The following is a 22,820-nucleotide window of genomic DNA, read 5'->3' as shown; positions in this document are numbered from 1 at the left end:
CCAGCCCCTCTCCTGAGGTCAGAGACGCTCAGAGATCCCCCTCAGCAGCAAACAGCACCAAAGGAAAGTTGGCATCTGGCAGGGATGTGACAGGCTGGAGGCATCAAGAGCAGCCTCCAGCAAGGAAACCTCCACACCAGCCAGAGAGCAGGTCAGCCTCTGCACACCCCTGGAGCACACCCTGCAGGGAGGCATTAAGGGGAAAATAAAATCAAACAAGCAAGCAAACAAAGCCCTCAGGGGAAAGAAAATACAAGCTACACAGCTCTTTGAAGTAAAAAAGCAGAATGGCCACAGAGCAAGCTCCCCACCAACCCGACTGCTGCCAGTATCCCCCACCCCTGAGCATTTTGGTGGTGGTGGAGGTTTTAACTTTTTTTTTGTTGTTAATACTCTGCCCAGCTCCCTCAGGACATGCCCAGTGCCTACTCCCAGCCTTAGGGCAAACACCATTTTTTGAGCTTGAGCCCCCATCAAGCTGGATATGAAGCACCAGTGGTTCCTGACCCCCACACCCAGCCCAAAAGCTCTCACATCAGTGGTTTCATCTGCAGTGGTTTTCATCTGGCCCCAGCTCTTAGGCATCTCCCTGTCCCAGTGCCACACATCCTGGGGCAGGGAAGGAGGCCAGAGCTTGCCAGCAAGCAGCAGCATTTCTGAGCAGAGCTCTCGCAGCATTCCCGTCCTTTCCCACACGCTGGGCAGCAGAAGCAGCCACAGCGTCCTCACCTCGGAGGAAAGGAGCCACGAGGCAGACAGAGCCTCTGGGCAAGGGAGCTCTGCAGTGCAGGCTGCCAGGAGCCAGCCAGGATGCTCCTGAAGAGCATCCAGCGAGCCTCAATAACGTGAAGCCTGCTGTGGCAGCAAAGGCTTGGCTAGCATTCCCACTGGGAATCTCCTGATGGCCAGGAGAGACACTGGGATGTCCCAAGGCTGGACCAGTCCCATCAATGGCTGCTCTGGGGTGACTCTTGATCTCTAATGAAGCCCCCCCAAAGCAAATGTGAGTGGTCCCAGGAGACAGTGAGGATGCTGGGGGCTTTGGGGAGCTGGGCGCTGGGGAAATGTGGCTTGAACAAATCCACATGGGGAAGCGTGGGCTGCCAGCTCTCTGCCCGAGGCTCTGAGCCTCCAGAGACACGTGTGTGGGGGTTAAAACCCACTGCTCAGCTGGCAGAGCCGGGGGGTGTCCCCTGGGCTCCTGCAGGACCCTGCTGGAGTCACACACTGATGGAGCTCAGTGTCCTCCGGGGGTCCTGCATGCTGCTCCCATCACAGCCTGCATTGCCCAGAGCCTGCCACCTTCACTCCCAAAATCTGTCCCAGACATGGCAAACTAAACAGCAAAGCCAGCAAAGGGACTTTGCAGGGCCTGTGTCCACCCCTTGTGTCTTACCTGGGCTGAGCCCAAGCTCAAGCACATGTGCCTCTCACAGATATTTAAAAATAGAAATAATAACAACCTCCTCTCTTTCCTGCCTGGTTGGAGAAATAGCTTAATTAGTTAATAAGGGGTATAATTTGTTGTGTAGCTGTGTGAAGAACTTGCAGAGGGCAAGCTAAGTCACAAAGTCCGAACAAAGAGCCGTAGAGGTAGGCTGGGGAGGGGAAAGTGCCCCAGCTGTGACCAACCATGTCCTGTGGGGAGACCCAGCTCTGCCTCCAGCATCACAAGAATTTCCAGGCCAAGCTTGAGGATCTTCTCTTGGTGGTGAAATAGCTGCGTCCAGGGGGAAAAGTTGCGGCAAATCAATGTTTTTTGTGTTTTAGAACAATTTCTGCCCATGTTAGCAGTGCAGCTGGATCTTAAGCAAGAGGCTGCTGCCCCCAGGCATGCAGGCCTCCCTTCTCTGCACTGAGGTGTGGAGTTCAGCATCCCCCTGGGATTTCCCCTTTCCTCTTTCCTGGGGAAAGGCAGGAAGGTGACCAGGGGATGGTTCTTTATTCTCGCACACTCAAAACTCAACAGCAGTGAAGATGCTGGCTCCTGAGCATGGATTCCAAAGCCTCTCTCTCCAAATGCACTGGGCTTGTACACCTGGGGACACTGCCCTTATCTCCTGTGTCCCTGGCCCAGCTGCAGGGGCAGGACCTGGCCACCCAACACCCAGAGCAGCGGCAAACTCCTGCCTGATCCAAAACAACCTGGCAATTGTTTATCCACAGCAACATTTACAAAGGCACAAAACAGATCTTTCTATGGAGTCACTGCCATGCTGCAGAAGAGGCTTCAGTGCTCCTCATCCTCAAACCTGGGGCAGGGACAAGGACCCTGTGGTGGCAGCCAAGATGCTGCAGCAGTTACAGCTCTCAGGAATGTCCTTACAGCCCTGGTTTCTGCTGGATCTTGTTGAGGGTGAGCTCTTACACTCTCTTGACCCCACTGAGCACCAGCTGATATCCTACCAAGGGCAAGGGCCAGTGCTGAGCTGCTGATGGAGTCAGAGACACGGAAGGCTCCTGGGGTCCACCAAGAGCCACACTGGGAGATACTGGAGGAGCCAAAGGATTTTCCCCAGGTATCAAAGGAAAAGACACAGCAAATTTGTCTTTCTTCCCCCATGGCAGCTCTCTGCATCCCATTTGGGTGTCATTATAGGTAATTCCCTGCTTGATGTCTCGTCAGAGGTGGGGGAGGGAGGCACCATTTCAAGAAAAGACAAAAGGGCTCTTTCTTCATCAGCATTAACCTCAGGCAGCTCTTGAGAAAAATTCTGGGCAATTAGTGGAGCATAAGAAGATTTATAATTGAAATCTAGTTTGTAGCACTACAGGCAGCTCCCTCGAAAGACATTTCTCAGAGACCAAAAAATAGGGGGGAAGAAAATAATACAGAGAGACAGAGGGGGAGAGGGAACTAGTTAAAGAGTTTTAGAATCTCACTGAAAACTCCATTTAGTTTAACATTGCATGATAGCTTTCATAATTCAGAACAAAGTGCAAAGCTCTTTAATGAGGCCATTAATGACCCTTTAATTTACTCCACCAGGGCTGAATTCATAAAACATTTATGTTCCATTTACACAGGATTTTCCTGAGACTGTTCGGGGCAAGTCACCATCACAGAGCAGGTGGGATGAAACAGAGGATTCTTCTTTTCTGTTCCCACTCTTCTTCACCCCAGCACTGAAGCTCCACATGTGCCTTTTAATTCTGCCAGAGCAGCCGCAGGGACCCAGGAGGGAGGAGAGCCATTTTTGACTCTTCTGCACGGTAAACAGATGCAGAGTGCTCTCTTGGATTCTGCTCTAGGAACAGTGAAATCCTTTTAAAGATTGAGCTGTGGCATTGACAGCCAGCCTTAGAAAACGTTTTTAGAAATCATTACAGCCCAGCTCCAATTCATTACTGACTTGTGATATCAGATTTGCTCTTGGGGTAGCACTGTTGAGAGCATCTAGGGAGATATGACTCCCCCCAGCCTTCCAGGCTGCTTTCCATGCTTAGGGTGGTGATGGGAGAAGGCTCAAAGAATGCAGGTACAGGGATGAGTGCTGAGGATCCTGCTGCTGACTGCTCTGCTTGCTGCTGAGGATGGGCTGGACTGGGAGCTGCTGCCACACTGCTGGTAGGGGTGGTCACTGAGATTGTCTCCTGCCATCTCAGTATCTCCTGTCCTGCAGCTGTGGGAAGCTCAGAGAGCTGTCAAGGACACAGAGGGTGAGGATGGGCTGGTTCATCACCCCCATTCAGCCCTTCCTGAAAGCCATGTGAGCTGCAGGTCATGCTCCAGTCTGGTTGTCCCATGATCCAAATGAAGCTATTTGTCTCTCCATGTTTTTTCTTCTGTTACAGACTGCAAGCGGGGAAAAACACCAAGGAATGCTTAATTGCTTGTATTGGCTGAAACATCTCTTTTTATTAAAAAAACCTAAACAACTCTTCCCAGTTTATTTCAAAGACCTCACTCTCATTTCTTCAGTAAATGTCAGTTTCTGAACATCTTCATATAAAAAGAGCCATTAATCATTGCAACGAGGTTCACAGCATCTTAATTTTGCTTTGACCAGCCTTCTCAGCTGCTTGCTCAGCTTCAGGACTGTTAAGCACTTCTCATCTGCTTCCCTTTGCAGTTTTTACCTAAGGAGGGTTTGTTGCACCAGCAAACAAAATATTAATGGCAAAACCAGGAGATCAGAGGTGCCAACCCACAAGAATCAGCCCCTCAAAGGCCTCTGCAGAGAGAGGTGAGGAAGATGTTTCAAGACTCTCAGCACAGTAAGAAAGTTGGAGAACATGTCCAGAGTCAATGTTTCCAGCATCTGAAAATAGCAGCAGCACTTCACACCTCACAGTCTGGAGCTTGTGCCTGGTAAGGTGTGGGGACTGTGGGGACACAGGCTCAGAGGGAGATGCACTTTCCCATCCACTTGGTCCCTGCCCCTCGGATTCAGGTTCGGTTGCCATTCTCATTTCCTTCCTTCACCCCTTATTTTGCTGACGCAGGTTGGAAACCTGATGGCCCATGGAGGCAGTGACACTGCTGGTGTCAGTGCAGTCCATGAGTCACCCTCCTCATCTCACAGCTAACAGGGCTGCTGACGCTGGTGGCCTCAGAAAGGACACACCAGCAGCAGCATCAGTACCTCTGAAACAGTATCAGCACGCATCAACAGCAGGCTGTGTGCACTCTGGATTGTTACTGTAGGGTCTCTGGGTGCACTGGGTTCTACACACTGGGTTTGTGGTTGTAGGGTCATTTTTTACTTCAGGGGAAAGAAGCAGAGAGGAAGATTGCTTGACCTACTTGGATCATTCATGCAGAACTGCTTTGCAGCACAGGGTCAAGTTTGTCAGAACACTTACATCACAAGAAGAAATTATGGCCAAAAGAAACTTTAAACATGTTCAAGGAAAAAACAACAAAACCCCCACAGACATACACTCCAATGGAGAGAAAAAAAATGCACACTGTTTTTCAAGTATTTCAAAGTATTTTGGAATCTCACACTCAAAAGTGATCTGAGCTCTAAAGGCACCGGGACCATGAGGGCAAAGAGGAAACTGGTCCCAGTTCAAGCCTAAAGTGTCAGCAAAGTAACACTTGCAGGAGATCAGTGAATGAGAAGGGAGGGAACCTGCAGCAAGAAGAGGAGGCAAAATGGAAGTGGCTGCCCAAGGGACCAGCACCCCTGGCAGCAGCAGGTCACTCACTCTGAAGGGATGCTCTCCACCCTAGCACAGAGGTAGGATGCCTCTAGGTGGATGCGTTTTGTGGACCACAGAGGTAAGAAAAGTCAAATTTTCTTGCTGAATCACCCACAAAGGGAGATGCAGGAGTGCTAAGGGGAGCCCATGGATGGAGATGGCTGCCTCCAGCACTAGGATCATTCCTGGGATGCTGTGACAGCTGGCTGACAGCGGGGAAAGGACGACATCAGAACAGAACAGAGACATCCTGCTGTCCCACAGAGCTTCCTGCAGCCCTGGATGCTCCAGGGGCTCTTCACTCCCTTTGGCCCAATAAACAAACAGCTCTGGGCAGCTCCAGGAACAAGCTGCCTTAGTTCAACTCTTATTTGATTTCCAGCATCATCAAGGCAGGAATTCCATCCAAACTGGACCCTGGGCTGTTTGCTAAGCACAAGCTGCCATTTAGTTAGAAACACATGGGCTCTTATTACATTTCTCTGGAGAAAAAAAACAAAACAAAAAAAAAAAAAAACAAAAAAAAAAAAAAAACAAAACAAAACAAAAAAAACCAACAACAACAAAAAAAATGGTTCAAACTAAAGGGGAAAATATTTAGTAAAAATCTAAACTTGTACTCATAAACATAGAGGCTCTGAAATCTCAATTCCTGCTCATACATCCAAGTTTGTTGCTCAGCACCACTTTACTTACAAAGGCCACCTCTAGGGAAGCTTACAGCCAAGGGCTTGGGCTTGCTAAGGTTACCCACACGTTGACAGTCATGGGGGGGCCAAGACTTGCAGGCTATGAAGTACAGACAAGTTCTTGAAGCTTTCCACATTTGCATCAAATTCTTTACACATCCAGGTAGCTCACTCACCTCTGGGGCTCCCAGAGCTAAGACCTGGCAGCTACTGTCCTTGAGGACATGCAGCACTCAAAGCCAGCAGACACACCACCTTTATGAGGATCCTTTTGTATTTCAGCTAAAACCAGAAATGTAGTTTCAGCCACACTGAAAGACCCCTGTACATACATCCATGAGTGATCCAGCCTCTTCTGAGCAATCCAAGATCTCTCTCCACCATTACAGCTGAGTGCAGACACTTGAGGATCCTCATGCATCCACTTTCCTGCTGCTACTTTAACACAGGACAGGGCAGCTGAAACACTAAAAGCCTCAATGTGGTCACTTTGAGAGGCCCAGGAGGTGGGTCAGTGCTCACAGGGTGTCTGTCTTACTGGTGGTGTTGATGCTGTCTGAAAACCAAAGTGTTTTTGAGGCAAACCACAAGGTACAAACAGGAGAGGATCAGCAGGCTTGCAGGAATGCCCTGTTTTCCTTTGTACAGCTGCTGGGTCTTCTAATCAGGGGACTATCTGATACACTGATGTCAGGCTGGTAATGGTATAACTCTATATCAGCCTAATGGCACAATGGGTTTACAAAAGGAGCAGTATATGCAGAAATATGCATTCATGCTTGCTAATCCTTCATAAGCCTGTAATCCTGATTTTCTTTTCCAAATAATAAGTGCAGATCTATTAAGATCTATCCCTATCACTAGCTGCATGCTAAATTCCCCTTTTCTTGCCTGGGATCTGCAGTGTCCCCTGCTCATGGTGGGGCAGGGGGTGACATGCCATCCCCACCAGCTTGCACCCCCTGGGGTTTTTCCTCCACCTGTAGCAGGGGGAGCACACAGAAGCAGCCTCAGCTTCACTGCCATTCACCTTTCTGGAGGGTCTGAGGATGCCTTCTAGAGGGCATTTCTGCATCAAAATGAAATCTATTTATTCACAAACCTGCAAATAAGCAAGGGGATAACCAGCAGTGCTTGACAGCTTCCTCCATCCAGCCCTAGCATCCCCTTCTTGCCATTTGTGCCCCAGCACTGGCAAATCCCACTGGCAAATCTCCCCAAATTTCTCCTCCAGCATCCCCAGTCACAGACAGGTACTTTTGAGGAGTCTTGGTATCAAACAACATTTCACAACCATTCTCCAGCCCCTTCATACAAACAACCTGGAAATAACCCTTTCAGGAGTGACAATCTAAAAGTCACTAATTACACAATTAACTTATTCTTTGGAACAAAAAAAAAAAATTACTTTGTGTCACAGAGGAGGAGAAGAAAGAAGAATCTAAGGATTTATTTAATTAAAGCTACAATGTATTGAAAAACTAAGTAATTGTAATGATACAGACAATGCTGAGATGTATAATTAGTAATTAATTACCTACAGAAATGACACTTCCTTTTCATTAAAGCTATTAATTTTTGTTTTTCTTGTTTTTCTTTTTTTTAATTTTTATTTGCATGCAGCTGTCTTAAGGGCACACAGATCACGGGAGCAAATTACTGCATGGCACAGCAGCTACCAACCTGGTTCTGTGTGCATTTTTACCTGTGGACAGAGGTGCTATATTCTCAGCTTTCTCATCCTGATCCCCACCAAGCAGCAGCCACAGAGCTCCCTGCCTGTAACAACTGCTCACCACACCAAAAGCCCTGCAAAAAATGGGCAGCAGGGCAAATTTCTCCAGCCATGAAGAGCCACTGGGCCAGAGCTGACAGGCAGAACAGCTACAGCCTTCTGTGGAAGGAGTCAAGGCACAGACTGTTAGCCCAGTGCTATATATATATATATTATGCTTATAAGTCCTGATGTTAACCAATGTTATATATATATTTTAAGTATTCATGTATTCACAGCCATAAAGGCCTTTTCTCTACTTGAGCTAAATTGTATAACCGTGACCTATTGTCCCAGAAGGCTTTTTATTCATGTTAAATGGGTACTGAGATTAGAGCGCTCCTTGGTAGTAGGTACAGAAGTGTTCTGGAGGAGACAGGAGAAGATGGATGGTTGTATTGAGCACAGAAACCAAAAACAGGATAACCAAGCAGCTCTGCAGCCCAGCTGGCTTGGCATCTGAAAAATCAGACATGGAGCTGGAGTGGGGACGACAGTGCCCAGTATACACCACTCACTCACTCATGTATTCCCAGCTCTGGTAGCTCCACCTTCCCATAGGGATCCCCCACCACCCTCCAGTCCCTCTGTTCCTGGACCTGTGAGCCAGGGAGAGGGAGCCAGGTTGGGCTCTCTGGTGCTGTCCATGGCAATGTCCCACAAGTGCTCCATGCTGCACCCCTGACAGGCTGTCCCACCCTGCCCTGCCCCTTGGGGACAGCATTCCTGCTTGTACTGCCCCTGGCAAGCAGCACAAGTGCTTGCTGCCTCTCTGGTACCCATGGAGCCTCCAGCCCCACCACTGAGCACACCTGGCAGCTCCCAGTTAATATTCACAGGGAAATACAACCTCCCTGGAAAACCTCTGTGTCAGCATCCTGCACCCTCATCCTTCCCTGCCCAGCCAGGAGATCACTGCAAATCACATCAGTGAGACTGGCAGCTCCCCTGCTCTGATCTTAACCTCTGCCCAAGGCCAGGGAACCCCTCTGGCTTTGAGTCTCATGGTCACACAGGCACAAGCAGTGAAATGTTCCTCGTCCGTCTGTTCACTCCCAGTGCGTGCCAAGGCCTCCCTCCAGTTCCTGAGAGACACAGTTACCTCCACGCTGTCTTGGGAAGAAATCAGGACAAGGCAGGCCGGGGTGCTGGTGCCAGGATGCAGGGTGACAGCCAGGGATGCTGGTGTCCCTTCACTGGCTGTGACACTTCAGTCACTCCAACACAGTCAGGGTGGAAGTGGCAGCGAGCTGGCTGCTGGCTGTTCGCTGGTGCCAGATGGTGGATGAGATTAAAAGAATTTGATTTTCAAATAATCCATAAACCTGGCTGAGCTAATGTCGTTTCATATGCATTATCTTGTAATCCCAAGGAAGAGAACGTTTCAGAGCAAAGAGCCTTATTCTCCCTCCCTGCAAGGACTCTAACAAGCTAAAGATAATCCCCTTTTTGTTGGAAGGTGCTTACAGAGGACCTACAACACCCAGAGTGTGGCACAGGGGCTGTGGCTCTGTGCTGGTGCCTGGAAACAGGACAGCCAGACACCTGGCACCATGGGTGCTGCCTTGTCCTGAGCTCCACAGAGGGGGGAGCAGCACACAGCAGGGTCCAGGGACATGCTGAATATAGACCCCTGGCCAACAAAGAAGGGATTTTGCCACTCCTGCCTCCTAACAGTGCATGGGAGCACATGCTGCTGCATCACTGGGGTAGAGTAATACATAAATTCTTCTAGGTGAGTCCACTTCTACGTGTACTTTTGGGGATAAACCCCCCAGCCCAACCCAAGTAAATCAAAGGCATGCTGTGCCAATCTGGAGAGAGGATCAGGCCCTCCCTAGTGACTAAGCCCCACAACCAGAGCCTGGTAACCACTCTCACCCTTGCAAGGTGAGGGACAGCGTGTGGCTGAAACCTCAACACTGTCCTCTCCAAAGCAACTGCTGCACAACTAGGCTTGTAGGAAATTCACCCTTAGGGATTGCTTGACTCCCCCTTGTTTGCATCAAACACACACAATCATTTTTTGCCCCTATCCCTATTCCATATAGATGTACCCCTATCCCTCCCTAACCCCTGCACAGTGCCCTGGGCAGACCTCAGCACCTGCCCTCCATCCACCCTCTCTCCTCAGATGCTGCCTGCCTGCTCCCTGCTTCTTTTCCCTGCACAAGAAGCTCCTTGGACTCTTCTGCTTCTTGTCAAGCCTCAGTGGAGCAAAGACAACCATCTGCCAATCACTGGGATCCTTCAACATGTGAGGTACAAGCTTGAACGCAGCAGTTAAAAATTGTTGATCCTTATTCCAAGCTCCAGGTTCCCACGCTGGAGCACGCCAGAGCTAGAGCAGGAGGTTATTTTAAGGGGAAAGGGAAATAAAACTCCACTGGAAGGATTTCCCAGTCACTGCCTGCCATCTAGTGCCTAGCACTGAGCTGTTTCACGGGCAGCAAGCAGCATCCACCTCCATCCTCAGGGGAATTTAGCTCTTAGATTAGAGCCAGCAACATTTGAGCATCAAGCTCCCAGCACTGATAATTCCCTGCCATGCTCCTCACTCTGGGCCAGAGCCAGGGAAAGGGTTTGGAGTCAAATAGCCCAAGTCCTGGTGGGAACTATCAGGGAAAACAGCATGGGAGTGAGGAGAGGTGATGCTGTGTGCCTGCCTGGGTTGTGACACCATGCCCAGCTACAAGAAGCTAACTAAATACAACACAGCTTGACTTGCTGCAAGCTGCTGCCTTCAAGGTCATGTCATCATTGTCAGCAGCTCTGATCAAAGCAGTGCACACAGGCATTGTGTGAAGAGTGCCACAGACAGGCTAAAAATAGGGAGACAAATGGAAGCATGAGGGAAAAGGGTGAAGGGTGAGGCTTATCAGCTGTGCAGGAGACTGAAAACTTAGAGAAAATCAGGAAACAAACAAAAGTAATCAAGAAACACCAATTTTGTGACTTGGAATATTCTGGTGCTCAGACATATCTCTGAAGATTCCCACCCAGTTCAATCTATGAGCAACTACTGCAGCAGGAACAGTCCCCACCAAGCCCCTGTAGCTCGTGATTTTAACTTTGTCTACAGGCAATCTCGGAAGCTGATGCTCTCCCTTCCTTCCTTCAGCAGGGATGTACCTGGAATCACCTTAGGGGGTGTCTGGCAGCTTCTTGTTCCTCTGAAAGGGTTCAGATAACTACCTACCCATAAGGGCAGGAACGAACAGGCAAGACAGGTACAGCTCACCACAGTCCTATTTGCAGGCAGAGAAAATTAAGGGATATGAAATCCAGAAAGCTCTGGGACAGGTAATGCCCATCTCGCTCACTGCCTCCTGCCCCTGCTAGCCCCGGAGCCTCCAGCATTCTGGCGGAAGGCACTGCCTGCTGCACCACATTCCCTAAGGAGGGACAAGACTGGGTGTTGAGCTGGGAGTGCTGATGGAGCAGAGGCTGAAAAGTGGGTCCCCATGGGTACCACTCCCTAAAATGGGGGAACTCACTGCTCCTCCACACAGGGCACCGGTGGGATCAGACACCCTGAACGCCCAATTTCCCTCCTCTCCAAACCCCTTATGTCTTGGCTGCCCGCTCCCCACCAGATTCCTCTTTCCTCAAGCTCATCCAACGCTTGCAGCCTGTGCCACTTGGTAGCAGCCCAGCTTGGGAAGCAATTGCTGTTCTGCAGAGGGGAGCTTTGGGTCTGACACAAACGGGCTGCACCGGGCATTTGGAAAGGGCAGGCGGGGCAGGACAGCGGCTTCCGAACCCGCAGAACCAGATTTACTGATTAGCACATGGCTCCGATTTCCTCCCATGCTTCCAGAAAAGCAATAGGCAACATTAACAAAAGGATTACTCAGAATTCAAAAGCAAATGGGATTTGTGACCCATTATATTAACTGGGGGCTGGGGAAAGCTCTACACAGAGAGAATACTGCCAGCAGGTCACCAAACCAATTATTCAGAGCTCACAGATCACGAAACTAGATATATACACACATCAAGATAAATTTCTATTTGCCTGCAGAAGCAGGATGCTGGCTGAGCCACCCTTCAAACCCAGTGTTTTTCCTATGTGCCCATTAAACCTGGATTATACCTAGTTTTTTTCCCCCAGTAATTCATTCACCCCATAGGTTTACTGCCGAGGAATAACATTTGGGAGGGTAAAACCTGAAAGGAGAAATGTAATGGGTATAATTACTTTGATAGATGAGAGAGAGCAGAAAGCCGGCAGGCAGCAGCAGTGCTGGCCCATGCCTCATGTCATGATGTCCCCAATCTCCCTCTGCCCAAATGCCTGAGAGGAAGAGCAGCTCCTCAGAAGATGATCTGCCTTCAACATCAACTCTCACCTTAAGCTCCAACAGAGTTCAGCTTAAACTTCAAACTGTTAACTGAAAAATCTTTTCCTCAACTTTTGCATCAGTTAATTATGAAATTGGATGCTCAGCAGCCAGGTAAAGAGCCAGTTGCTGGCAGTGCACAGTCCTGCTCCTGGAGTGGGCTGTGACTGGGAGTCCTAAAGCCCTGCATCCTCTCCATAGAGGCTTTGTTGCTGTGCCTTCATTTTGAAGCTTCATTTCTTCTGAAAGACCCTTCATAATTCAATTGAGAACTACCCCTGGATCTTCAAGCATTGCTTATGAAGTCCTGACAAAGGATTTTATACCCCACAAGATCTGGTAGGGAAAAGTAGCCTTGACAGCAAAGCTGTAGCTGGAGCTACCTTAAGGGGGTTCCTGCTGTCAGCATTTCACACTCACCTCAAAAATTCCTGGCTTTCCTTTTTGAGGGATTGATGTCAAGGATTGGGTAGTATCAACAAAGCTTCTGGGGAAATTTGACCCTTAGTACAAGTTACCCAGCACCACCCCTTATTTTATATCCATTCTTACTTTTGCAGAGATTCACTCAAGCCTTGCCTCCTGACTGCCCAGTCTGTGTCTTTCCAACATTCTGGTTATACCAACCCACAGGGGTTCCACAAGAAAAGGAAAGAAAAAGGTGTCCCCAAAAACAAAAGGAAGGGATCTAGTCCACTCGTGTCACTGGTGACCTCAAGCAGATTTCCCACACAACTTTCTGCTGGGTCTCTGGGCTGCCATGAGCAGAGCAGCCCATGCTACATCCCCTGCAGGCAGCAGAGCACAGCAGGAAAGGGCAGCGCCTGCACAAAAATTCCTTCCAAAGAGACAGATCCCTTCCAACACAAGAATGGGAGCTTGAACATAAAGGCAAAGGGACTGATGCTGCTGGAGATGATTCATCCTTCAGGAGAGGAAGTGAGCCCAAAGGCTGCACCAGCTGGGACAGCACAATTCTCAATTGTCCCTAAGCCAGCTCATCCCTGGCCTGGCAGTCAGGGATGCCTCAGGATGCTACCTGTACCCCCAGCAAGCATCCCTGCTCATGTTGTATTTGGGAGAATAGCATCTCTCCTCTTACAGGTTTTCAGAGAGCAGGAAGAGATGTAGCCTGTGGCTCCAAAGACCTCTCCTGGCTCCACATGTATTTATCTTCCCAATTTTGAAGCCTTTCATTGCTTGGGGCAATGAAGGAGCCAGAAGGAGCAACAAACAGCAGCTTCCCATTATGTGAGAAAGTGTGAGATTCTGAACGGTTCAAACTATCACACAACATACGAGCAGGGCTCTGCTTAGAGAGCACCAACCTCCAAAATTTACACAGACAAGGAGGAATATCAGCTAGGGAACAATTTTGTAAAAGTAAAGGAAAACTGTATCTGTGAAGCTGAGAAGTGTTTTTATTAGGACTTGTTATTTCTTCTCCACTGGAGGGGAGTGCTAGTGTCAACTTGCTACAAAGAGAGCCTTCAGCTCTCTCTTCTAACAGGGTGGCTTAAGCAATGGCTTAGTTGCCAGTGCTTTAGAATGCAACTATGATTGCTCTAGAATGCTCCCTCCATTTGTGTCTGCTACTGGAGACTTTTAGCAACAGCTGCTGGATTGCATCACACCAGGGTCAGGACACATCAGGTTCAGATGCTTCCTTCCCCCTCGGAGACAGAAAGGATGAGGCTTTTTGTGTAGGACCCTCAAGAACAGAAGCATCCTATGCCAGAAATGGCTTTGAGGAGCAGAAAGCCTCTGCAGCCTGAGCAGTCAGGAGCGGGTAACAGCAGCATAGATCTTACCTGGGACTGCTTAGATAAGCCTCACGTTGCTGCTCTCAAAGGAGCTACAGGTCCTTTCCAAAACTCCTCTCTGCAGTGCACCCTTCACAGGAGAGCTCTTCAACTGATCTCACAGTGCCTTGCACTGCAGAGCCACAACAAACTCAGTTTCTTTCCCAGGCACTTGGTGCAGCCTCAGGTTCTGGCAGAGATCTCATGTGATGGGGGACTTTGTCAAGGTGAGAAAAACCCTCCAGGGTTTGAGTGTAAACAAGCTACAGCCTCCTTCAATACCCAGACAAACTCTGGTGGCTCTCCATCACATTTGTAAAGGGAGTTTTGTGTTTCAACTAAAGTAAAATGCTCCCCTTGCTCTTTGTGCTGGACTTCAGCAGCTCTCACACAGCCACAACTCCACAGGTTTCTTCTGCTCTTTCAGGCTTTGTGCTGCCCTTTCAGCAGTTACCAGCAAAATATATCCCACCAGCCTGCTCTGACTTCTGCAGCTCCAAGTATGGGAATAGGTTCATGCTGAATGGAAAGACAGCCTGCAGCCACCAAGTTCCCAAAGGAAAAGAACAGCCTCGGTGACCTACTGCAGGAGTTTGGGTGAAGAGGAAATGAGAAGATTCAAACCATCCTCTAGGATCCTCCAGCTTCCCTCTCCCCGAGTCTGGGGAAGAAAAGCGACCACACAGGAGAAGTGAGCAAAAGCCTCTGAGTCGCAGGATCTGTGATTGTTTGCAGCAGCTGGCTGAGTGGCTTTAAATAAAATCAACTACAGGAAAAATAAAAATAATTTAAATAAATAAATAAATAGTTAAGTAAATAGATGGTGCTGTTCCTACACAGACTGCAAGCAGGAATTTTTGTTTCAGGCAATGAGAAAACAACAATTTCAGCTTTCAGAAAAGACCAAGTTTCTCACACACGTTACCTGTAAGAAGGTTTGAGGACAAGGAAAAAACATTAAAAAATGAAGGATGCTGTTGATTCTGACCTTTCTACTGCTGAAGGAGCTACTCATCTCTAAGCACAGACAATGCCCAAAGACTTGCAGCCTGAGTTGTCCAGAAATAGGAACTGCCTGGGTCTGAAGATCAGCAAGGTTTCAGTACGGCCTTTTCTTTCATTTGTGCTCTGTCTTTTGGAGCAAGCACAGATTAAACAGCATTTTCTATGCTTTAAAACTTTTGTCCCAGCAATACAAAACCTGCCTTGGTGTGGGAAACAGGGCAGACTTTTTAGCTAAGGGCATGTCTTAAGCCTGCGGCCACAAGGTCTCTACTGCATCTTCTGGGGACAGTGACAGCCTGAAACAAGAGTGGCAGAGAAAACTTGTACTGACTGCACCCATGCCCCTGCACAGGAGGGGCACAGCGTGAGGGGAAGGACTCACCTCCCCCTGCTTCAGGAGCTTCCAGTCCTGGAGAAGGCAACAGAGCTCCCTTCAGCAGTGCTGACCTCAGAAAGCAGCCAAAAATCTGCAGTCTTTCAGGCACATGTTCTGCTCCACATTTATTTCCTCTTTGCCACTGCTCTCTGCTGCAGACTCAGCCTCCTTGCCAGGCCTGTGAGGATGCTTCCAGGAGCCAAGTTTTGTTGGTAATTTATGGCAAACCTGCAGCTCCCAAACTGTCCAGCATTGGAAAATAGAAGGTTGCTGCGCTACCCTCTACCCCAGTGTCTTGCAGAGTGATTACGGATAACTTTAATTTGAAGCCTGGAGCTCAACAGCTCCCAAAGGATTGATAAAGTACATACAGCAATCTCCAGTTCCACCTCTGGAGTCCAAACTCTCTCTGGATGATTTATGACAGTTATTTCCTCCCTCTCTCCCTGCTGCTGGAAGAAGCTCATTCCCTGTGAGGTCCAGCAGCACTCCTGACTACTGAACAGCCACATTTACAACAAGAAAAAACCTCCAACAACAGAACCAGCCCCAGAGGGCCAAGACAGCACCACATAAGCCCAGGATAGATCTTCTAATAAAGAAACTGGGGTAATAGGGTCAGGCTACCTGAGGCAGACCCAACTGTGCTGGGTAGCAGTGCTGGCCAGATGCAGTGGGAATGGGAGCCAAGAACTCCCTAGAGACACCTATGAGGCTGCTCCCATGAGACAACAATGCTAAAGCACCTTCTCCTCCCAAGAAAAATGAGCCTCCCAGCCCAGAGAGCAGCTGCTGTTGCTGTTATCCTACCTCAGTGCCTGTTGCTGTAACCTGAGGCTCACAGGGAGGCAGTGTGAGTGGGAAGGCAGCTGCCTATTCCTCATGGATCCATGTCCTCCATGGCCACTCTGCATCACAGACTCCAGGCCAGAGGCAGCTAACACTGGAAGTTAATATGCTGTGAATATCCCTGCTCACATCTCCCCTGAAACCCATCTTGTTCTGGCTGGTGTTCAGGAGAGTCTGTTCCCACCTGGACACGCAGATAACCCTCCAGTGCTGCTCTTATCAGAGAGCAGGTACCAGTGATAAGCATTAGCTACAGCAAGGAGAAACCCTTTGAGGCTGAGCCTGTGGCAGGAGTCTGGAGAGGAAAGTAAACCTTCTGGGCACCACAGCCCCAGGGAACCACACTCTTGGGAAAGGAAAGTATCACAACATGCATTTCCAGAAGAGATGGAGGAGGAGAATTCAACAAGAGCAAAGAATTCCCTCATGAAAGCTTCACTTCGAGTATAGATTTTAATATTTATTCAGTACAGGGCCAGTGAAGAGAACTGGGAAATAAGGCAAATTATCCTCCAGAGCCCAAGTGAACATCTCATACACCCAGACCATGAAAAGCAGCAGCTGTGCTCCTCCCTGGAGCCACATCCCACACCTTCCCCATCTGCTGGAGCACAGGCCATTGCTCATAAGTCCAGGAGGAACCGATTGACTTTTTTCAGGTATTCTGACTTCAGGTAATCTCCCAGCTCCTTCTTTGTGACCCACAGGTAATCTGCCTTCAGCTCTGCCTGGGACAAATCACTGCTTTGGAGGAAGGCTTTGAAGAAGAAGACTTTGGCTCCCACATTATTCTCAGTTCTGATGGCCCTGGGGAATTTATACTTGTAAATCCCATATGGTGCATTCCCCAGGACTTTGGCTTGAATGTGATCTCCTGCAAGAAGCCAGCAATGCAAGAGAAAAAGAGTAAGACATAAGAACACAAAACAACAATAACTGCTCCCCTGTATAACAACACCACAGCATAAGCCATTCCTTGTATGTGGTTCAGACTGACTGTTCCCTCTTTGGCAGAAATACTGACACTGTGAAAAAACTGTGGTTTTCTCTCATGAAAAAACAGCTCATTTGGAGACCAGAGAGTCCTCTCACAGTGAGAGAGGGAGGAAGGGAAGGAGAGGGTACCCAGCTTTGCCAATCTCGAGTGAAAAGCAAGGACACGTGTTTGCTATCATCACCCATCTGCCACAAAAAGCTACTACAGGGCAACAAGAGGGAAAGAGAAGCCCAAAGCAATCCCAGACATTCAGGGGTGTCTGGTGATACCCCAAAATGGCCCATGATGGGCAGACATGGCACTGCTGCTGCTGGCAGCCAGAGATCCCAACTCCCCAGTGTGCCAGCCCTCTGCCACAACATGCCTTTTCTCAGCAGATGGGAGATTTCACTGCAGCAGATGGCAAATATCCCTCAGACAGGGCACTGGAAGAAAACCACCAGGACAAACAAGAGAGAGGGTCAAGCTACACACCCAAAAAAGTAGCCATGGCTCGCTCAGCTGTGCTCCGTAGTGTCTCTCCAGGCTGCCACTCCACTTGAGGCAGGAGCCACATGTCCTGATTACCAATTTTCTGTTTCACCAGAAGCATCAGGTTGCTGTCCAGCTTCCTGTTCAACGACGTTCGATCATTGCTTTTATCAGCGTCTGCCAAAAACCAACACATGCTGGAAACAAAGTCTCCTGGCAGCATGGTCCGACCCCCTTGGTTATCAACCCGCTGTACCTCACACCCAACAACAATACACAAATGTGGATACAGGCAATAAGACAAAAATCTAGAAAGGAATGCTCTCAGTCACTCTAGAAGTCATTGCAGGATTCAGCTGCTGCTTTCCTATCCAGAATAACTCTATAATAAGCAGCCTGGATCTCCACCTTCACAAAAATCAATAAGAGCACTAAGGAAGCCAAATGACCAAACATTTCTCTTGTCTGGAAACCACATCTATGTTCATCATTTTGCCCTGGTGAAAACACACTTCTTTTGCAGCATGGGAACACTGATTTGCCTGTCAAAAAGTTAACTGCACATGTGCTGCCACAGAATCAAGACTCTCTTTAAAACAAACTAAAAAGAGACCCAAAAATGCCTTCCTCCTAGTGAATTGCACTCTGGCAAACAATCTGGGTGTTCTCACTCACTACAAACTCCAAGCTGTACCTGTTATCCGCGGGGCAGCTTTGAACCGCAGAAACTTCTGCTCCCACTTCTCCTCCAGGTCTTGAGTAGTGATGAGCGTCTTGCCACGAGCTTCATCCTCATCATACAAGCTTTCCATCTTCCTCTTGAGCTGCTCCTCCTCCTCCAGCTTACGCATTTCATGATCTGAATAGAGGCTCTTCTCCAGCTCTATCTAGAAAAGCAACATAAAGAATTTTTAAGCCACAAGCACTATAGGTATTAGCGAGCAGAATTAAATTATTTCCAACTCAGCAAAAGCAAGGCAATAGGAATTTCCTGAGGCCGAGCAGGGCTCCCCCGCTTGCAGCAGGAGCGTGTGACAGGGACACCGACACCAACCCCATGGAGGTGACCACGGGGACACCACCAACGCCCACGAGATGTGGTGCAAATCGCACGCAGAGCACTGGGGGAGCAACATCACAGACAGTGTGTGCAAGGCCACCAGCCCCCGATGCTCCTCTCCCCTCACGCCTCAGACTGAGGGCGCCATTTCCCCATCAACACCCCCACACCCCCCTCTACCTGCTCCATCAGCGCCGCCACTTCTTCCTCCTCCTTTTCCAGAGGCTGCGTGATTCGGGGAAGCCTCAACAAGCACATCGCCCCAAAAAGCCTCCACGGGCGCGGCGCGGCAGCGCTACAAACCCACCGAGCGCCGCCGGCCGCCCGCGGCCCCAGCGGCGCCGCCATGGCCCGCGCCCCACAATGCCCCGCCATGTCCCCTCCTCGCTCCCGGCGTGCTCCGCGGCGCCCGCTCCCCGCGCGGGCCGGAGCCGCCGCCATGAGCGCGGCCGTGGCGCTGGCCGGGCACCGCCTGCTGGGCTGGGGGTGAGGGAGGGGGCGCGACGGGCCGTGGGGAGCGGGGGGACAGGAGGGGACAGCGGGGAGAGGCCCCCCTCGCTGCGAGGTGGGGCTTGGGGGATGCCCGCTGTCGCGGGAGCCGATCCCCCCAGCGCTCACCGGCGGCTGTCTCCTCAGGGGCCGCGCCGCCGCCCTGTGCCGCGGGCTCCGCACCGGCCCCCCGAGGCTGCAGGACGTGGCGGGGGCGGCTGCCAAGGAGACGGAGAAGCAGAGCGCGACCGAGCAGAGGTGAGAGCCGAGGCCAGGCCGCGCCGGGAGGGCGCTGCCATCTGCCTCTTGCTGCGAGGTTTTATCGCCTTCGGTGGGTTTTCCGCCGAGGAAGGGGAGGGAGCCGCTTGACTCAATCAGAAACGCAGCTTGTGTTTTTCGGAGGCTTGATCCCTTCTTTCTTTATTTCCCGATATGAAATGAAACTTTGTAATATTTAAGGAGCGAGGCCTGATCACTCTTACTTTGCTCCTCAGCTCTTTAATCCTGCAGAGGAACTCCATGAGATGGGATGGCAAGGTTTATGAAGAGGTCCCGATAGCTCACATCAAAGCAACGTACAACAAGTAAGCAAATGAGCTGCTCCGTTCCTGCTCTCGTGTGAAATCAAAGCTTAGAACCCGGGCTCTGGCCTGTCATCATTTTGATCTAAAGGCTCAAAGGAAAACAGCCAAGGGAGGGGTGTTCGTGGCTAGGAAGATGATACTGATTTAAACCTCAGTGGTGTTCAGGGAGCATACCTGTTCTTGGAGTGTCTTAAAAGCAGTGAGATGGTTTTTATATATTTTGATTACATTCTGATATTTCATATCAGGTGCTGATAGTTTTAACAGCAGGTTACTTCCAGCCCGCTGCTCTAGCACTATTTCTGTGCAGGTGCTGAAAAAATTATCATATTCTCCATGAGACAGTTGTGTTTCATCAGTGATTGCTCCTGTGATATGTTAGTGCTTAAGGCTCTTTCAAGTTCTAAAAGTGTCTTGTGCATTTATTTTTTTAATAGAAGAGATAAAATGTAGTGAGAGGTGGATCTAAAAGGGCTGAGTGAGACAAAGCACACCTTCTCCAGAAAGGTTCTGCCTGGGTCTATAAGATGACCAGGTCACTGCTGGGTGGTCTCTGCAGTGGGTTTAAGTGGGATACTTCGAAAGAGAGACAGAAGTCCTGCAGTCAGCTATGCCAGTAAGGTGAGTGACAAACTGGAGAATAAAGCTTTGTTCCAGCTTGCTTCTTCCTTCTGCCCCTGTCCCTCCACAGCACGCACATCCAGGTGGTGAGCTTTGACAACCAGCCGTTCTCCCGCACGTCCTGCGGCACAGAGGGCTTCCAGAACGCCAAGAAGGGCACTGCCATCGCGGCACAGACCGCAGCCATGGCAGCAGCAGTGGTGAGTGCCCGCCGTGATCCCCACCTCCACAGGGGAGCTCTGACTGCCTGCCCCTGCACCTGGGCACAGCCCTGGCTCGCAGGCAGCACTGTGGTGCTGGAGCAGCGTCCCAAGTTTCGTTTGCACGCAGACAAAGTGTGTTTGAAAGAGCTGTTAGAAATGCCCCAAGCGTGAGCTGAGCTGTGCGGGTCGTGATTGGAAATGTGTGATTGTAACTTGGAGCTTGTCCTTTCCTAGCACCGGTCTGCATAGCTTCCTGTTTTTCCTAAGTGAACATTTCTCAGTCATTTGGGGAATGTAGACCCTGAATCGGCAGCAGTTGAAGTTTTGCACCGTAGGGGACTGAGAAGTAGCTGTAGTTATTGTCTGGATATTTTATATCTGCTCTCTGCCACAGAACTGAGCTCCAGCCAGCAGTTCCAGTCAGAGAAAGTGATGTTCTTGCACCTGTTCATTCCAGCTGCATGTCATTTATTGTAACTCTTTCTGAAAAAACTATGTGGGTGTCCGGGTGGAGGAGATGAGGCTGGCTGTGTCACAGTCCTCATTACAGCAGAATGAGGCAAGGTTAAACTGAAAATCCTTACCCTAAATTAGGTGGAACTCACTTCAGCCTTTCATGCCAGAGGAGTTTGGTGCCACTGCTGGCCAACAGCTTATTGTGGTTGACTCAGAGGGATATAAGAACCTCTTCACTATTAATCTGTGCTCGTTGGAGCCTCATAATAGCTGCGTAGCTGTGCTTGGACAGATTTATTCTGTCACTGTTGAAGTAGTTAGTACGTTAATTGCACCAGAGCACAATGAGAAAGAGAGCCAGAGGATCTCCCTCCACGTGGTGGCAGCAGGGCTGTGTTGTACAGCAGTTCTTCATTTCCAATTTGAAAGGCCCTAGAATTTTTGCCCTGGAGGTGTGGACTCCTGCACAGTAAATCTAAAGCTTGCCTGCTCTTCTCATTTACCCTCCAGAAAGAATCCACTGCTCACAGGGGAGAAGTCGCCACATTAGAGAAGGGAAAACAACTTAGAATTAGTCATTGTTAGTCCCTTGCCACTTCAGTTACGTATCCATGGATATGTCCTTTTTTGCTCTGGCTTTAGGTCACAGATAGTTTGATTTGAGAGCTTTTTTTGTGTGCAGAGCTCACAGCCTAGCACAGAAGTTCTCTTGAACTGCCAAGGCCATACCCCATACCTCCTTTGCTCTTTGTGTCTCTGCAGTTATCCCTATATCTTCTGTATCCGTTACTACCTAATCTTTATTTTTACTTAAATACTATTATAAAAATAAAAGATATCAGGGGAGCCAGAGTTTATGTGGGAGAGAACACTAACCAGTTGTTCTTTTCACAGAAAGCACGTGGGAAGGGTGTATTGCACGTGCGAGTCATGGTGAAAGGACTGGGACCAGGACGCAAAGTAGGTGTTGGAGTTTCTTTTCCATACTATATCTTCTCAAGCTATCATGGATGTTTTCTAAACTCAGGCTGGTTTCAATTAACTTGGTTTTTCTGAAGCTGATATAAAGGATTCCTCACCTAAGTGCCCAGTAATGAATTTTTAGAGTCATTATAATTTTAGAGTAATACCATGTTGAAGGTAGAATAAAAGCTGTATTTGGGGCTTCTTATGGCTAAAATAGGAAAATCAGTAGGAATGCTCAAGAAAGGACTAGAGCAGATAAGTTTAAACTGGGTTTTTGGAATGAGTTACTTGTTTTTAAGAATTAAGAAGTGAGAAGCTTTGGCACAAGTTGATTTTCAGATGGGGGATGAAACTGCTTTGCCTGAGCTTTTTCCCTTCTCTGCTGTTGTGTGTGTTGATAGCTGTCATCTGCTGTTTTGTTGCAGGCTGCCATCAAGGGGCTGACGATGGGAGGTTTGGAGATCATCTCCATCACTGACAACACCCCGGTCCCCCACAACGGCTGCCGCCCACGGAAAGCCAGGAGACTGTGAGGGGCACTGCAAGGGACACACAGCTGTCAGTGTCAGTTCATCAGGGACTGAGTTGAATGTTGCTTATGTGACTGATTCTGGAAGGCCACCCTCCCTGGAAATACTTGTTGAGGGAAGCTTGGAGAGACCATGCTGAGCCTTGAAAATGCAGGAGGTAGAAGCTACTGGTGAAAGCAGGAATCCGTGTATTCCCTTAGTGGGAAGCCTCTTGTCTACAAAGTTTGTCGATTAAAATGTCAGTCTTTTGACAGCCATTCCTGCTGTGTTCCCCGAAGCATTTTGGTTTATTTCTCTGTTTCGACTGCTCTCTTCCCCTTACCACCATATGTGGCTCTTGTCTAGCCCTCAATGCCATTAGTGCCTGTGTCAGGCAGAAAGAGAGCCTGAGATCTCAATCTCCTCGTAGTCATTTGTAGTAAACAACTGCACAGGGTCAGGTCATCTTCCTTCCCTC

At 49.3% G+C, this 22,820-nt stretch overlaps 2 protein-coding genes across 2 annotated transcripts; one reads left to right on the top strand and one right to left on the bottom strand.

Annotated features, from left to right (window-relative positions):
• Positions 1 to 16,420: 16,420 nt before the first annotated feature.
• MRPL46 (mitochondrial ribosomal protein L46) lies at positions 16,421 to 18,970 on the bottom strand. Its single transcript, XM_038147062.1, has 4 exons — positions 18,695 to 18,970; positions 18,149 to 18,341; positions 17,458 to 17,631; positions 16,421 to 16,860 (listed from the first exon to the last, which is right to left on the bottom strand). Exons 1-4 carry the CDS (start codon positions 18,953 to 18,955, stop codon positions 16,610 to 16,612), a joined length of 879 nt encoding a protein of 292 aa, XP_038002990.1. The 5' UTR covers positions 18,956 to 18,970; the 3' UTR covers positions 16,421 to 16,609.
• On the top strand, positions 18,954 to 22,366 carry MRPS11 (mitochondrial ribosomal protein S11). The gene is made up of 5 exons (XM_038147263.1): positions 18,954 to 19,000; positions 19,151 to 19,261; positions 20,279 to 20,408; positions 21,762 to 21,827; positions 22,259 to 22,366. The coding sequence occupies exons 1-5, from the start codon at positions 18,954 to 18,956 to the stop codon at positions 22,364 to 22,366; spliced, it is 462 nt and encodes a 153-aa protein (XP_038003191.1).
• The last annotated feature ends 454 nt before the right edge of the window (positions 22,367 to 22,820 follow it).

The sequence above is a fragment of the Motacilla alba genome, chromosome 10 (genome assembly GCF_015832195.1).
Source record: "Motacilla alba alba isolate MOTALB_02 chromosome 10, Motacilla_alba_V1.0_pri, whole genome shotgun sequence".
Lineage (NCBI taxonomy): Eukaryota > Metazoa > Chordata > Aves > Passeriformes > Motacillidae > Motacilla > Motacilla alba.
This window is presented reverse-complemented; position numbering and strand designations above follow the sequence as displayed.

Bases quoted from the DNA above. Each gene is read 5' to 3' on its own strand.
- MRPS11 (XM_038147263.1), top strand. From the start codon at position 18,954: ATGAGCGCGGCCGTGGCGCTGGCCGGGCACCGCCTGCTGGGCTGGGG. The intron at 19,262-20,278 runs GTGAGAGCCGAG...GTCCCTCCACAG, and splicing joins CAGAGCGCGACCGAGCAGAG to CACGCACATCCAGGTGGTGA. The intron at 21,828-22,258 runs GTAGGTGTTGGA...GTTTTGTTGCAG, and splicing joins GACTGGGACCAGGACGCAAA to GCTGCCATCAAGGGGCTGAC.
- MRPL46 (XM_038147062.1), bottom strand. From the start codon at position 18,955: ATGGCGGCGGCTCCGGCCCGCGCGGGGAGCGGGCGCCGCGGAGCACGC. The intron at 18,342-18,694 runs GTAGAGGGGGGT...TTGCTTTTCTAG, and splicing joins TGGCGGCGCTGATGGAGCAG to ATAGAGCTGGAGAAGAGCCT. The intron at 16,861-17,457 runs GTGTGTAGCTTG...GGCTTCTTGCAG, and splicing joins AGCCATGGCTACTTTTTTGG to GAGATCACATTCAAGCCAAA.